Raw genomic sequence first — 15931 nt, 5'->3', positions numbered from 1 at the left:
GTGATGAAAGGGTGGCTCAAAGATTAGTGTGGGAAAATGAGTTTCAGTGTGGGGGGACTGGTACTTGGAGAACAGGGAGCTGTACAATTGGGACAGTGTTCACCTGGACCATGCTGGGACAAATGTTCCGATGAGTTGTATAACTAGGACAGTAGAGGGGGCTTTAAACTAATTAGAAAGGTGGATGGGGGAGGTGAAGGAATCAAGTGAGGGAAATAGGAATAAATATTTATGATTTACTAGCCATTACAGAGATGTGGCTGCAAGGTGACCAAGGCTGGGACTGAGTATTCAAGGGTATTTGACATTTCAGAAGGTCAGGAAGCTAGAAAAAGATGGTGAGGCAGCTCTGTTAATTAAGGATGACTCTGGTACAACTGTGAGAAGTAACCTTAGTTATGGAAAGATCTAGAATCAGTTTGGATCAAGATGAGAAATAGCAATAGTAAGAAGTCACTTGTGGGAGTAATTTATAGGCCCCTAACAGCAATCACACTGTAGGACAGGGTATAGAGGAAGAAATAATGAGGGCTTGTGAGAAAGCTACAATGATAATTGTACAGGTACAATGATAGGTGGATTGGCCATGCTAAATTGCCCGTAGTGTCCTAAAAAGTAAGGTTAAGGGGGGGGTTGTTGGGTTACGGGTATAGGGTGGATACGTGGGTTTGAGTAGGGTGATCATTGCTCGGCACAACATCGAGGGCCGAAGGGCCTGTTCTGTGCTGTACTGTTCTATGTTCTATAATCATGGGTGATTTTAACCTACATATAGATTAGATTAATCATAACACTCAGCAAAGATGCATTCCAATGAGAAAGAAAAACTCTAGGGGAAGGCCACACCATCCATGGATAACTAAGGACGTTAAATATAGTATTAAATTGAAAGAAAAAGATTAGTAGCAAGTCAGAAGATTGGACAGAATATAACAAACAGCAAAAAATTGAAAAAATAAAGGATGGAGGAATTACGATATGAGAGAAAGCTAGCTAGAAATACAAAACAGATAGTAAGGCCCAGATGTTTGTCACAATGTCACATCGATGCAAAAATCCTGGAGGTAGCCAAAAATTCTGCGTCCCACTCCCGACCTCAATATGTCCCATCTTCCCAAGGGCAGGATTGAGGTTCAGCTGGGGTTCGTGCACACATGATTCTCAGAGGCAGCTGACAATGTAGATCACCAGCTGCCTACACTGAACGGGGATTTTGGAAGAACTGGAGTGTGGAGTCTAGAGTGTGCAGATTCTAACAGTTGAGAGGAAGTCGAAACTTGGTGGATGTCATTGGATAGCCAGGGTACAGCTTTGGAGAGGAAAGGTAGATCTTTGGTAGGGTCCCGGGAGACCTTTGGGAAAGACAGCCATCAACTGTTACTTTTACATCTGACTCCTAGCAATATTGTGGGAGCCTGATTTAAATATTGTAATGAAGTCTCACCTTTCCATCAGTCGAGCTCATAACGTGATTCATTGACGCTTGTTAGAAGTGACATACATTCATTCACACGGACCCATTCTCTGCAAACAAAAGGAATATGTTCAAGGCTTGCACCTTTACAAATTTCCCAGGAGCTTGGGAAACTGATGCGTTCTCCATGGCAATATCTTGGCCAATCAGATCCGACTTGCCAACCAATCGGCACCCTTTTCTCCTGCAGTACAAATTGTTGGGATTAGTTGAAATTTGGTATTCTTGCATTTGTCCCGATGAGTGGAAGACAAAAAGCTTCAACAATATGTTTCTCTTTTCAACTATGTCTGTATTGTCAACCGCTTGTCAATAAGTTCCAGACTCTGCATCATTAAACAAAATCATGTCAGCAAAGAAAATAGCTTCTGAGCTGATGAAAATCCCTGGAGAAATGGCAGATATATTTATTAATATGGTTTCTTGCTTGATAACACCAGGCGTCAGTATTATGTCGAGTTGTGCCAACCGTTGGCGTTAAAACAGTAGCAAGCGCATAAACTGTGAGTGGGATCGCATTTCTCGATTTTACATTTTTAATCGCCAACACTCTCCCACCGATTATGGGACATTAGCATCAACACTGTTGAGCTTGTAATAATAACAAAATAATTTGTGAACCACTTAGTGTTTTGTAAGGTGAGGATATCTTGGAATTGAATTCTATAATAGAAAGACTGAGGGCCTATTTGTCAAGAGATTTTCCAAAGACTGAGTGAGGAAAAATGTGCTGATGTTTCAGATTGTGGCGCAGCTGTAATGTGAGAAAATCCCATTATAAATCCGGTTGCCCAGATTCATTTTCCATACTGGCTATCATAAACCAATAATGCTTCATTGGAGATCTAACTTCATTGTTAGTGGTCTCTGGCTTATTAAGCAATGGCACAAAGCTCAGTCTTTGAGTTGCTTGTTTGCATTGTTGTAAAGAAAGGTTTCCTTTGATGAGGAGCAGGGAGACTTCTGTCAGCACAGGGATGTAATTACATCCATTTCACCAAGAAAAATTCAACAGTGATGATAGACTTTCTGACATCAAGCGTGTTTCTTGTACAGAGCGCTTCTAATTGATGCCATTTTTTTTTAAGATACCTGAGAATGTCAGTTTCCTCCTCTTTTTATAGTTGATGTTCCATTTAGCAATAGTCGAATTGACAGAGAAAGTTATTAAGTTGTAATGAGGCATGTCATTAGCCTGATGCATAAATGCACTTGAGGTTCTGAATACTGATGTCGTCTGTGAATAAAACGGTTTTCTACCACAAGAAATTCAGGGCTTTTTTTTTTAAAAGAGGCTTAAGGTTATCTAGAATTCTGTGTTTTGAAATTGGAAGGATTCCAGATTTCCAATTTGCCTTTTGTCTATGAAGCCAGGATTTCCATGACATTGGGGCCACCTGTTTCCTGGGATTGGCTTTTAAAGCTTCCCAGGATAAATTTGCCAAAGTTCATTATTCCCAGCTGTACCTGGGAGCTCATTGTTGGCCAGGCTGGGGGCGGAGAAGCAGTGTGTGTGTGTGTGGAAATGCCAACCCATTGAAGGAGAAAACTGCCTGAAGCAATTAGAAAGGGGAGACAGCCTCAAACATTAGCAGATTGCCTAGTTCAGAAGTGGCTGAACTAGCAAGCAGGCTCATTGTTCCAAAATTAAGCAATGCTTCTTAAAGTTTCTAAAGCTGTTGCGCCTCTCCTAGTATCATCAAACTTTTGTTCCATGGAAATAACCTCATGAATCTGTCAAAATCATCACTAACACTTGGGTATGGTACTCGGAGTATTGATTCAATGGAGTTGACTTCTCATTCTGAATGTTACTGGGCAGTGTTGATACGCTGCTCCTGGGCCATGGGGTGCTCCATATTGATGCGACCCTATTTATCAGAGGCATGGACAGTCAATGCTGAGATGGACCTGTTCCTGGAGACGGCTCAGTTCCAAATTGAGCGGAGGCCCAAGTGGGTAGGATTGACTTGGCTAATTGGACAAGTGACAGGACACGTGCAGTGTGCTCTCCCCAAGGATTGACTAACCACTCTAAACCTCTCTGTTTCCCTACTTCTCTCCCCTCATCCTTTCAGACACTGCTTAAAACCTCCGTCTTTGTGGCAGCACAGTGGTGCAGTGGTTAGTACTGCTGCCTCACGGCACCAAGGTCCCAGGTTCGATTCCGGCTCTGGGTCACTGTGCGTGTGGAATTTGTACATTCTCCCTGTGTTTGCGTAGGTTTCACCCCCACAGCCCAAAGATGTGCAGGGTAGGTGGATTGGCCATGCTAAATTGCCCCTTAATTGGAAAAAATGAATTGGGTACGCTAAATTTATTTTAAAAACCTCCGTCTTTGAACAATTTTTGTCTGCCTATCCTAATCCTACATGTCTCGGAATTGATTTTTGGCTAAATACACGTGACAAGTTTTACTATATTAAAGACACCTCATGGATTGAATTTTACAGGGGCTTGGATGGTATGCCCACCCACCCAACACAGAAATTATGGCGGTGTGGAGCCAACACACTCCTCATGGATCAGTCCCGCAGCACTAAAGCACTGCGAGGCTTGTTAACGAGGGTCGAGTTGGTCTTCCTCCCCTCAGTAGGGCAGAAGCTCCGTCTTGAGCCTGTCGGCCAATCTGAGTATTCCCGGAGTAGGTGAGTCCAAGGTCATAGGCCAGATTGATTTGGGATGGTTAGAGAGAGGGGCAATTGTCAGGTGGAGTTGAATTCAAGAGAGGAGAGCGGGGGTTTCAGTGTAAGGGGGGGCAAAGGGCAGCCCCCGAAGAGCAGACCCACCCACCCTTTAACCATTTTAGGTTAAAAATCGGGCTTTCTGCTCCCACTCTGCTGCCCACGCCAAATGTATTATGGCTGACATTGGCCCCCCACCCCTCTTATTGGGTGAGCCTGGCATGGGCGGGAAGGTGGTTGGATGGGTACCCACCCCATTTGACATGTCTCCCACATGGGAAACATGCCCGCTGAGGGTGTGTAAAATTCTGCCCAATATATGTAACTTACTGTGTTTACAAATGTATATAGTTAGCGATTGATTGCATCCAATAACTCAAGAAAGTGGCCAGGAGCATCATTGTGCAGTAAACAGCAATTTCAAAAAACTGACCATCTATATCTATACTTGAGGATTATGTATGAACCTTGAAAATAATCAAGATATGTAATTTTCTTTAAAAATATGGTTAGGAAGATAAATTAATCAAGATATAGTATTTAGGAGACAGGAAACTCTGCTTTGACATGACTGTCGATAGTAAAAGAGAAAGTGTGTTGGGTGGGGGAGGGGGCATGGTGGTGTGTGGGGTGGAGTGTGCAGTGAGTAATCATTGTGTTTTTAGGGGTTGTGAGAAAACATGAGTTGTAATGAGATCAGTACCAGTTGTTGTAGCCACTGGTTGACTGTGCCGACACCTGGAGCAAATATCTTTTAACACCATTCGAGAAACCTATTGATCCACACGAGATTGGAGCCATATTTAATTTCACAGTGACAGTTTTCATCATAGCCTCCATCATAGCAATGAGAACTTGTCAATAACCTGCATCTTGAAACATCAGGAATGACAGAAATCATTCCAGCCGCTTGGTCTATTTCTCTGAATGGGTCATCTTTGTAATGTGTCTCCCTTAATGTAGAGCTTCTTCCTTGCATCATGTGTTCGCCCGAACTCTGACCTTGCTTCTGATCAGCAAAAACCCAAGAGAACATTTCAGATTTGTGAAAACATCCTTAATCATTTGTTATGAAGTGAATCAAAGAAGGGCGATTGAATTTCAGAAGCTACTGGCTGGTTGCAGAGTGATGTTCTTTCTTGAGCTATTAGATATAACTAATCTAAACTTATGTACAGAGGGGCAATTTTTTCACACAGAGGGCGGTGAGTGTCTGGAACGCGCTGCCAGAGGTAGTAGCAGAGACAGGTATAATTTTGTCTTTATAAAGCATTTAGAAAGTTATATAAGAAAGCTGGGTATAGAGGGTTATGGGCCAAATGCAGGACTAGCTTAGTGGTATAAACTGGGCAGTATGGATAAGTTGGGCCGAAGGGCCTGTTTCCATGCTGTAAACCTCTATGACATTTATAAATATAGCCAGTTATATTTCTGTAGAGTCTTTAATATAACAACGGCCTAGTTGTTAGCATTCTTGTCTCTGAATCAGAAAATTCCGGGTTCAAGCCATGCTGCTGGGATTGAGCATGTAAATCTAGGCTGGTACTTCAGTGTAGTGTGAAAGTAGCATTGCACTGTCGAAGCTGCTACATTTTGGATAAAATGTTAAACTGAAGCCCTATCGCCCTGAGGGTGGATCTAAAAGATCCTGTAGCACTATTACAAAGAATAGCAGGGGGGTTTCTCCCCAGTGTCCTGACCAATATTTATCCCTCAATCAGCACAGCAGAAACAGGGGGCGCGATTTTCCGCAAATCCGGCGTGCCGTGAAGGCTGGCGTGAAACTAGCCCTGTTTCACGCCAGCCTCGGAGCTCAGCCCCAGGACCCGATTCTCCCCCCCGGGCGGGGCTAGTATCGGGGCCCGGGGAATCAAGGCGACGCGGAGTTAGCGAACGTCGCTAACTCCGCCCGCCAAGAGTCACGGCGGCTGACGGGCACAATGACGTCATCACGCAGACGCGTCAGACCTGCGCATGCGCGGGCCGTCATGTCCCTCAGCCGCCCTGCGGACTGATCCTGCGGGGCGGCAGAAGAACAAATAGTGCGTGGGTATCGGGCCCACTGCCCGCGATCGGTGCCCACCGATCGCAGGCCCATGCCACCCTTGCCGTGCCAATCGGTGCCATGGTTGTCCGGGACAGGCACTTTGCGGCCATTTTGCACGAACGCTGAAAGCAGGTGTGATCGCGGCCGTGAAAACGGCCGTAAACTCCGCGGTATTCGGCCCATCGGCCTGCGGAGAATCGCTGTTCGCCGTAAAAAACGGCGAGCAGCAATTCGTGTCGGGGGGGGCGGCTGGAGGGGGGGGGGGGAGAATAACGGGAGGCCGTGAAAATTGTCGAGAAGGCCCTCCTGCTATTCTCCGACCCATCGTGGGCAGCGGAGAATCGCGCCCAGGTTATCTGGTGATTATCACATTGCTGTTTGTAGGAGCTTGCTGTGCAGAAACTGGCTGCCACTTGTTCTGTATTACAAACAGTGATCACACTAAAATGGACGTCATTGACATTGGGGACATCGGCGGTCGTGAAAGGTGCCATATCAGTGCAAGTCTTTGGCTCTTCTTTTCTTTCTTTAAAACTTTGTCAGTGTGACCAAGCAAAAACTGACACTTTGAGCCGAAGAAAAACGACATTGGAACAAATGACCACATGTTTTAATGACAATCTTAAAAGATGATGGAAAGAGAGGTCGAGAGGTGAAGAAGTTCAGGGAAGAAATTCCAGAGTGTGGGGCCCATGGTGCGGAAGGCATGGCCACTAATGATGGATTGGGTCCCAGGTTCGATTCCCGGCTTGGGTCACTGTCTTTGTGGAGTCTGCATGTTCTCCCTGTGTCTGAGTGGGTTTCCTCCGGGTGCTCCTGTTTCCTCCCACAAGTCCCGAAAGACGTGTTGTTCGGTAATTTGGACATTCCAAATTCTCCCTCTGTGTACCGAACTGGCTCCAGAATGTGGCGAGTAGGGGTTTTTCACAGTAACTTCATTACAGTGTTAAAGTAAGCCTACTTGTGACGATAAAGATTAATATTAACCCGAATGTGCAAGAGGCCAGAAATGGAGGAGCACAGATTTCTCAGAGGGGTGTGGGACTGTAGGAAGTTACAGAATTAGGGTGAGGTCATGGAGAGATTGAAAAGAAGGGTTCAAATTATAAAGTGGAGGCATTGCTGGACTGGGAGCTAATGCACATGAGGTATGTGGGCACAGTGGTGAGCATTGCTGCCTCACAGCGCCAGGGACCCGGGTTCAATTCAAGCCATGGGTTACTGTCCATGGAAAGTTTGAACGTTCTGCCTGTGTTTGAGTGGGTTTCCTCCGGGTGCTCCGGTTTCTGCCCGCAGTCCAAAGATGTGCATGATGTGGAGATGCCTGCATTGGACTGGGGTGAGCACAGTAAGAAGTCTTACAGCACCAGGTTAAAGTCCAACAGGTTTGTTTCAAACACTAGCTTTCTGAGCACTTCACCTGAGGAAGGAGCAGTGCTCCGAAAGCTAGTGTTTGAAACAAACATGTTGGACTTTAACCTGGTGTTGTAAGACTTCTTACAAAGATGTGCAGGTTAAGTGGATTGGTCATGATCAATTGCCCCTTAGTGTCTAATAGGTTAGGTGGGGTTACTGGGTTAGGGTTTAGGTTGGGGGTGCGGGCCTAGATAGGATGCTCTTTCAGAGCGTCGATGCAGACTCAATGGGCTGAATGGCCTCCTTCTGCACTGTAGGGATTCTATTCTATGAGGTAATGAGTGAATGGGACTGGACACGCGTTCAGATTGGTGCAGCAGAATTTTGGAGTTTCCCTTGGAGTTCACTTGCTTGTTGAACACTGCAGCTGAAGAGAGAGTGGGCAGGGTGAATATAACTCAGAGCTTGAATTCGCCCATCTCGGTTTTGTCATTGAGAAGAAACCGATTGAGACGAGGAAACTGGTAAATTTTGATGTCACTCTTTATAATTTTTATCCTATATTCTCAGGCTCACCTCGTGGCTGCCTTTGAACAGAGTTTAAGTAATATGACCTCCCGGCTGCAGAACCTAACCATGACGGCAGAACAAAAGGTGGGTCATGTAAATAAACCGCTCTTGTTTCATGAAAGTTGTGCAACAATTCTGGGCAACCTCAGCATAGTGCAGTGGTCATTAAACTGATGGTAGCAAGTTGACTGGAGTGAAAGATTCTTAAATTTTTAATCACAAAATAATCAATTTTCCTGGTGTGAAGTTTTAATTATAACTGGTCATGAGAAAATACCAACTGTCGATTGAAACTGGAAATGTGGAACTAAAGAGATTTACAGTGCAGAGGAGGTTATTCATCCTGTTATGCTCATTGCTGGAGCAATCAAAAACTCATCTCATTGTTCTGGGTTTTCACTAACGAGGTGAGCAGCTCGAGTCAGGAAATCGCCCAACTCGTTGAATCCGCCTCTGTAGGCCCACGAATGTCACAGTTTTCACTCCAAAGGGGTTGTGTGTGGAATGGATTTGAACCTGCCAAGCCCAGAAGCAGAGCATAGGGAGTCACGCCAAAGGCATTAACATTTCATTTTTTCAGAGAGTGTTTTCCGTTTTTATTTCAGATTTCCAGCATCCGCAATATTTTGCTTTTGTTTTAGCCATATAGTAACAATGGTGCATGTGGAACTGCTCAGAAAAAGAAAAACACCCATTTACAAAACTTATTTTGAAAAAGGAACCCTATAAAAGTGTCAATCACACACACCATTAATGTATCAATAACAGTCTTCACTGTTATTAGGTACGCTAAATTTTTTTTTTTTAATTCTCAAACTGCTCGTGATTGATTTCAGATCCTCCACTGCTCAGTAAACAGCAATTTAAATGGCTGGATGTTGTGCATGTTCATGAGTGCAAATTCCTTACATGTATGATCCCAAATGTCCAGGTAGGGCTAAGGGGCTGTAGGAAAAGTGAATCCTGCTTCAATAACTAGTAAAACAGCTTTGCGTTTCTCTGATCAACTGTTTCTTGTAGGAGTCAGAACTAACTGAACTGAGAGAAACCATCGAAATGCTGAAGACACAAAATTCTGCAGCCCAAGCTGCCATCCAGGGAGCACTGAACGGCCCGGATCACACAAGCAAAGGTATGCACCATGAAAACATGTGCCATGTGGGAACATTGGCAGTAGGGGGAGGCCATTCAACACCTCAGGCCTGTTTCGCTATTTAATTCGATGGTGGCTGATCTGTATTTCAATTCCATTTACCTGCCTTTGCTCCATCGTCCTTCAAATCTTCACCTCGCAAAAAAAAAAACAAATCAATCCCAGTCTTGGCAATTTTAATTGTCCCCATCATTCCCAGCATTCCTGGGGTGTGGAGGAATTTCTAGATTTTCATTACACTTTGTGTGAAGAATTGAGACGTGATGTTGGCCTTGAAAGGCGAAGGAAAGTCAAACACCTCGTCACTTCCTTCACAATCAGAGGAAATGTGCAATTAAGCATATAAGGAAGGATTTTATTTGAATAAAACCTGGATTTTGTGGAGAGTAGTGCTAAAACAGTTTTCTCTGTTTTACTATCACATAAATTCCATAGACTTTGGCCTTAATTAGCTTCTGGGAAAAGGAGGGTGGGGGAGAGAGAGAGTTGAAGCTCTTGATGCTTTCAGCATTTCACATCAAGTAATGTAATTTAATAGAAACTCTAGTATTTCCCAATTCACTCCAAGAGCCTTCATCATTTTACTCAATTAATTAAATCTTCTCTTAGCCTTTCCGTGCTTCAGTGGAGTGAACCAAGCCTTCCTCCTCTCTATATTTCCACGTTATTGCTATCATCCTGGTTAATCAATGTTAAATGCTCTTTAAGATTTGATATCCTTTCTATAGTTAGGTACATAAAACAGTGCACAGTATTCATCTAAATGAACTATATTAACTATTTCTTTCTCCACAGAGGCTGCGTGAATTGTTGGGTATTTATGCAGTTTTTACTTTTGTTTCAGATTTTCTTCATTTGGAGTATTTTGCTTTTGGACCACAATGAATAGTGCATTTGTTCATGTGTGCACTTGTCAAAGGCAGGTCCTAGTCTCACTGTGTGGCTGATGCTTCATCCTGAGTGGGTTCCTCGGCAGGTTTTGGCAGTGATAGTTTGCCATTGCCTTCCGATCTCAGGGCCAGGGTGAGGAGGCAGGTTCCTAAGTACCTCAACCAGAACAGGAATTGAACTCCCTCTGTTAACGCTATTCTGAATCATATGCCAACCTTCTAACCAACTAAGCGAACCAAAACCCTACAATAATTAGTAGTCCCTTGAATTTTTCTGTCTAGTTTCTGCTGAGGTGAACAAATGTCAGCTTGCACAATTTTTCTTCCATCAACTTTTGTTGAAATGGAAACTCAGCACATGTCTGCCGATACACATTGGTTTACTAGAACCACCAAACCTTTGTAAATCCTCACCCCCTCAGCCCTTTCTTCTTCCTGGACCTGCAAAACCTTAACTTAGGATTTGATTATAAAGATTTAAAAACATTGGAGTAGGCTCCACCATTCAGTAAGATCATGGCTGATTCCCCCCCCCCTTATCTTGGTAGATATGCGGATTAGAAGGCAACATTCATCAGACAGCGTTTCAAGCATCAACAGTGCAACCAGCCATTCAAGTATCGGGAGTGCAAATGATATTGATTCAAAGAAAAAGAAGAAGAAACAGAGTTGGGTAGGTTTGACTTTTATCAGTGTAAATTTGTTTGTAATGAAAAGCTTGGTTATCCGTCTGTTTGAAGAGCTTCTTGGGCTGAAAATCTGGCAAAATAAGTTAGCAGCATATCAATTTGTTTGAAAAGACAAATAGTTATTAGAGTTCCGAAAAGGGAGTAACAGTTACTTGATTTGAATACTTTTTGTTAATTTCCCTATTGATAGGAATTAATGTGGCACCAAAAATAAACCAAAGTTGGTCATAGTCCGTTACTTTGGTATTGACGGTCAGCATTCAATTCAAACACGTAAGCAAAGAAATTGCTCATTCCTATGGACAACATTCTGAACATACTTACTATGAATACATTTAATTTGATTCTTTTTAAGTACATTTATGGGATGTGGGCATCTCGTGCTTGGCCAGCATTTATTGTCCATCCCTAATTGCCGCTAAGAAGGTGGTGGTGAATTGTCTTCTTGAACCGCTGCAGTCCATGTGGTGTAGGTACATCCACCGTGCTGTTCAGGAGAGAGTTCTAGGATTTTGACCCAGCAACAATGAAGGAACGGTGATGTATTTCCAAGTCAGGATGCTGAGTGGCTTCGAGCAGAACCTCCAGTTGGTGGGGTTCCCAGGTATCTGCTGTTTTTGTCCTTCCAGATGATAGAGATCAGGGGTTTGAAAGGTGCTGCCCAAGGAACTTTGGTGAGTTCCTGCAGTGCATGGTAAACATGGCTGCCACCATGCGTTGCTGGTGGAGGGAGTGAATGCTTGCGGATGGGGTGCCAATCAAGTAGGCTGCTTTGTACTGGATAGTTTCAAGCTTCTTGAGAGTTGGTGAAGCTGCAGTCATCCAGGCAATTGAAGAGTATTCCATTGCACTCCTGACTTGTGTCTCGTAAATAGAGGGCAGGCTTTGGGGAGTCGGGAGGTGAGTTACTCGATGCAGAATTCCTAGTCTCTGACCTGCTCTGGTAGTCACAGATTTTACATGGCTAGTCCAGTTCAGTTTCTGGTCAGTGGTAACCCCCAAGTGGTGATAGTGGGAGATTCAGCAGTGGTAATGCCATTGAATGGCATGGTGCAATGGTTATATTCTCTTTTGTTGGAGATGGTCATTGCCTGGCAATTGTGTGGTGGCATGAATGTTGTCAGCCCAAGCTTGGATATTGTCCCGGTCTTGCTGCATTTGGACATGGACTGCTTTAGTATCTGAGGAGTTGTGAATAGTGCTGAATAGTGTTGAATTATCAACGAATATCCCACTTCTGACCTTATGATGGAAAGGTCATTGATGAAGCAGCTGAAGATGGTTCAGTCTAGGAAATGACCCTGAAGAATTCCTGCAGTGGTGCCCTAGAACTGAGATTATTGACCTGCTAGTAAGCACAGCCATCCTCCTTTGTGCCAGGTGTGATTCCAACCAGAGGAGGGTTTCCCCCTGATTCTCATTGACTCCAGTTTTGTCACACTCCGTCAAATTCCCCGCTTGGGTCACTGTCTGTGCGGAGTCTGCACATTCTCCCCGTGTCTGCGTGGGTTTCCTCCGGGTGCTCCGATTTCCTCCCACAGTCCAAAATGTGCAGGTTAGGTGGATTGGTCATGCTAAATTTCCCCTAAGTGTCCAGAAAAGGTGAGGTGGGGTTACTGGGTTATGGGTATTGGGTGGAGGTGTAGGATTTGGTAGGGTTCTCTTTCCAAGAGCAGGTGCAGACACTGTGAGCCGAATGGCCTCCTTCTGCACTGTAAATCCTATATAATGTAAAATTCTATGTAAATGCTGCCTTGATATCAAGAGCAGTGACTTTCACCTCACTTCTGGGGTTCAGCTGTTTGCTGCTGCCCCCCCCCCCCCCCCCCCCCCCCTCCCCCACGCAACCTCACTGCAGTTCACCAGTGGTGGGAGAGAGAGGCAGTTCACCAGTGGTGGGAGAGGGAGATGTTGGGTGGTTATCCTCCAGTGGACCAATTTAGGCCCTTTGATGGGCAATGAATTCTTGTCCCTGATGATCAGACTTATCGCCACCAGTCTATTAATATCTAATCAGCCATTAAGCAGTTACAGGGCAGCGGTTCTTCTCCTGGAGCAACATTATAGGCTGGGGAGTGGGGGTCACCGTGCCCTATAAAACCAGCGGCAGTACTTTAAATTCAAAAGTGGAAAGTTGTCAGATTGAATTCAATTTTTGACCCTGACAGCAGCAAAGGTGATCATGAATTCTGCCTGATTGTCAACTAATTCACAAATGTCCACCAGCATTGGGAACATCCCGTCCTATCCTGCTGTGATGTGTAGCTAACTGAGGTCTCACACATTGTGTGGTTGATTCTCGATGTCCTCTGAAGCAGCTTAGCAAAAGACCCAGTTGATATATTTCCACCATCCTTTCAGGCAGTGCGTTCCAGATCATCATAACTCCCTACTTACAAATAACGTCTCTTCACCTCCCCTCCAATTCTTTTGCCATTTATTTTAAATCTGTAGTCTCCAACCCGCCTTCCAGTGTTAAAACTTGCTCCATATTTACTCGTCGCATTATAGCACTCAGATGAGAACAGTCCCAGCATCTCTAGTATCAGCATTCCTTTAAAAGTTAGAAACATTAGATTGTATAAACACTGGCAAAAAAGCAAAGAAATAATGTTGAGGTTGGAGAATTTCAGAAGGAGGCCATTTATCCCATTTTGCTGACACCAGCACTTTGAAAGGACAGTCATGCTGAATGCCACATCTCTGTTTATTGTCCACAACTCTGTAAATTCCTCATCCTCAACGACCTGTCTAATTCCCTTTTGAAGATGTTTGTGGAATCATAATCTCCCCTAGAGAGCAGTGGAGGCTGGGACATTTAATATTTTCAGTGCTGAGCTAGACAAATTTTTGATCCACAACAAGTTAAAGGCAATGGTGGACAGGTAAGAACCACAATAAGTTCAGTCATAATCTTGCTGATTGACAGAGTAGGTATGGGGGCCTGAATGGCCTATCCCTATTTATATTTCTAACTTTTTATGTTCTTAACTTCTACCACCTTTGCAGGTAGAATATTCCAGATTCCAACAACTTACCTTCTTAACAATACTTCTCTGTGCTAGTTTGTCAAATATCTTCCAAAAGCTAATATATGCAACATCTGCCACATTGCCATGATCAATTTTCACTGTTACCTCATCCAAAAAATTCAATCAAATTAGTCTGACACAATTTGTCTTTAACAAATCCTTGCTCTCCTCAATTATCCCATGCCTTTCCAAATGGAAGGTTTTTTTGTCCCTGATAATGGTTTCCAGTAACTCTATCATGACCAATGATCAGCTGACCAGCCTTTGATACCGATATTAATGAGGTCCCAGTTGAGGTACCATAGGCACTGTGTGCATCTTTTTATCTCTGTGATTTGAGACCACAGAGAGGATAAACACTTATTAGGGTAATAATAGAAATTAGATTACAGTGATGAAGGATGGGTTACAAATCTTTAGGCCGATACATGGGTAACAAAATGAAAAATGAGGAAATGAAAGAGTTTTCAAAATGATGTGAGGGTGCTCTGGTTGGTGAATGAGCAGTGAGGGGGATGGACTGAGGCTATGAACAGGAGAACAAGGATGGAGGTGAGAACGTTTCGTTCATGAAATGAAATGAACTGAAAATCGCTTATTATCACAAATAAGGCTTCAAATGAAGTTACTGTGAAAAGCCCCTAATCGCCACATTCCAGCACCTGTTCGGGGAGGTTGGTATGGGGATTGAACCGTGCTGCTGGCCTGCCTTGGTCTGCTTTCAAAGCCAGAGATTTAGCCCTGCGCTAATTCATGTAGTTCATTATTAGAACGTGCAGAACTTTACCGCAAGTAATTTTTGAGGAAGGCACTATTGCTTTCCTTAAAGGTCATTGTATAAGCATTTGAAAAAGAAATATGTGGAGAAAACAGGAAATGGGATCGGATTCGATATCTACAACTCAAGCATTAGTTCTGACATATATATGTTGGGCTGAATGGCCTCCTGTAATCACAATGACTCGATACCTGTTCTTAATGGCACAGAGATTATAGCCAAGCTTTAGTGACATGTGTGCAGATATCCTGCTCTATATGTGATCTTCATTTTCCATCTATTAACATTTATTCTCCACTACATGGACCAAAAACCTCATTCCAACAGAGAACTCCTGGACTTCACAGAATTGTTACAGCATAGAAGGAGGCTATTCAGCCTGTCATGCCTGTGCTGGCTGTCCAAATGAGTGATGCACCTAGCACCATTCCCCCACCTCCCCACAACCCTGCACATTCTTCCTTGTCAGATAATTTCCAATTCCCCCTTGAGACCTCGATTGACTCTACCTCTACCCCATTCTCAGGCAGTGCTTTCCAGATCCTAACCACTCGCTGTGTTAAAAAGTTTCCCCTCATGTTGCTGTTGCTTCCTTTGCCAACTCCCTTAAATCAATGTCCTCTGGTTCTCAATCCTTCCACCAATGCGAACAAGACCCCTCATGATTTTGAACACCTCTATCAAATCTCCTCTCAACCTTCTCTTCGCCACGGAGAACAGTCCCAATTTCTCCAAACTTTCTGAAGTAACTGAAGTTCCACATCCTGGGACCATTCTGGTGGATCTTTTCTGCACTCTCTCTAATGTCTTCACATCAAGAGTGGTGCCCAGAACTGAATACAATACCCTAGCTGAGGACAAAACAAAATGCACCATACAAAATGGGGGGGGATAATTTACCTGATTTTGTTCTAAATTTTGCTCATCAATAAAATCAATTTTCACTTTAATCAGATGTTGGGGCTCTCTGTGGTCTAGTGGGTGGCACTTTTACTTCAGAGTCAGATGGTCGTGGGTTCAAGTTCCACTCCAGAGACTTGGATATCTATTTGGATATCTCTGTTGCTAAATCCCCGTGTCGCAGGAGGTGCTTCCTTGCCGATGGCGGGGTTTAAGCAAGAGGTGAGTGTTTGGTTGTGGGTTCGCTTATAAGCCCTATCCTAGCCTTACCGGTCCTCCATCAAAGGAGAAACAGCTTCTCAGCACCTACCCTGTCAAACCCGCTTAAGAATTACACGTGTTTTAATAAAAGCACCTC

At 44.0% G+C, this 15931-nt stretch overlaps 1 protein-coding gene across 12 annotated transcripts in view; it reads left to right on the top strand.

The window, feature by feature from the left end:
• The window catches only part of nav3 (neuron navigator 3), an 838834-nt gene that overhangs the window by 768302 nt on the left and 54601 nt on the right, over positions 1-15931 (top strand). For all 12 annotated transcript variants that reach the window (XM_038781097.1, XM_038781098.1, XM_038781101.1 and 9 more), the window contains 3 exons: positions 8132-8215; positions 9152-9263; positions 10723-10847. In XM_038781097.1, the coding sequence (XP_038637025.1) occupies positions 8132-8215; positions 9152-9263; positions 10723-10847 (321 nt within the window). The remainder of the gene's footprint in view (positions 1-8131; positions 8216-9151; positions 9264-10722; positions 10848-15931) is intronic.

The sequence above is a fragment of the Scyliorhinus canicula genome, chromosome 20 (genome assembly GCF_902713615.1).
Source record: "Scyliorhinus canicula chromosome 20, sScyCan1.1, whole genome shotgun sequence".
Lineage (NCBI taxonomy): Eukaryota > Metazoa > Chordata > Chondrichthyes > Carcharhiniformes > Scyliorhinidae > Scyliorhinus > Scyliorhinus canicula.
The sequence above is the reverse complement of the archived record's forward strand: the minus strand, read 5'-3'. Positions and strand labels throughout refer to the sequence as shown.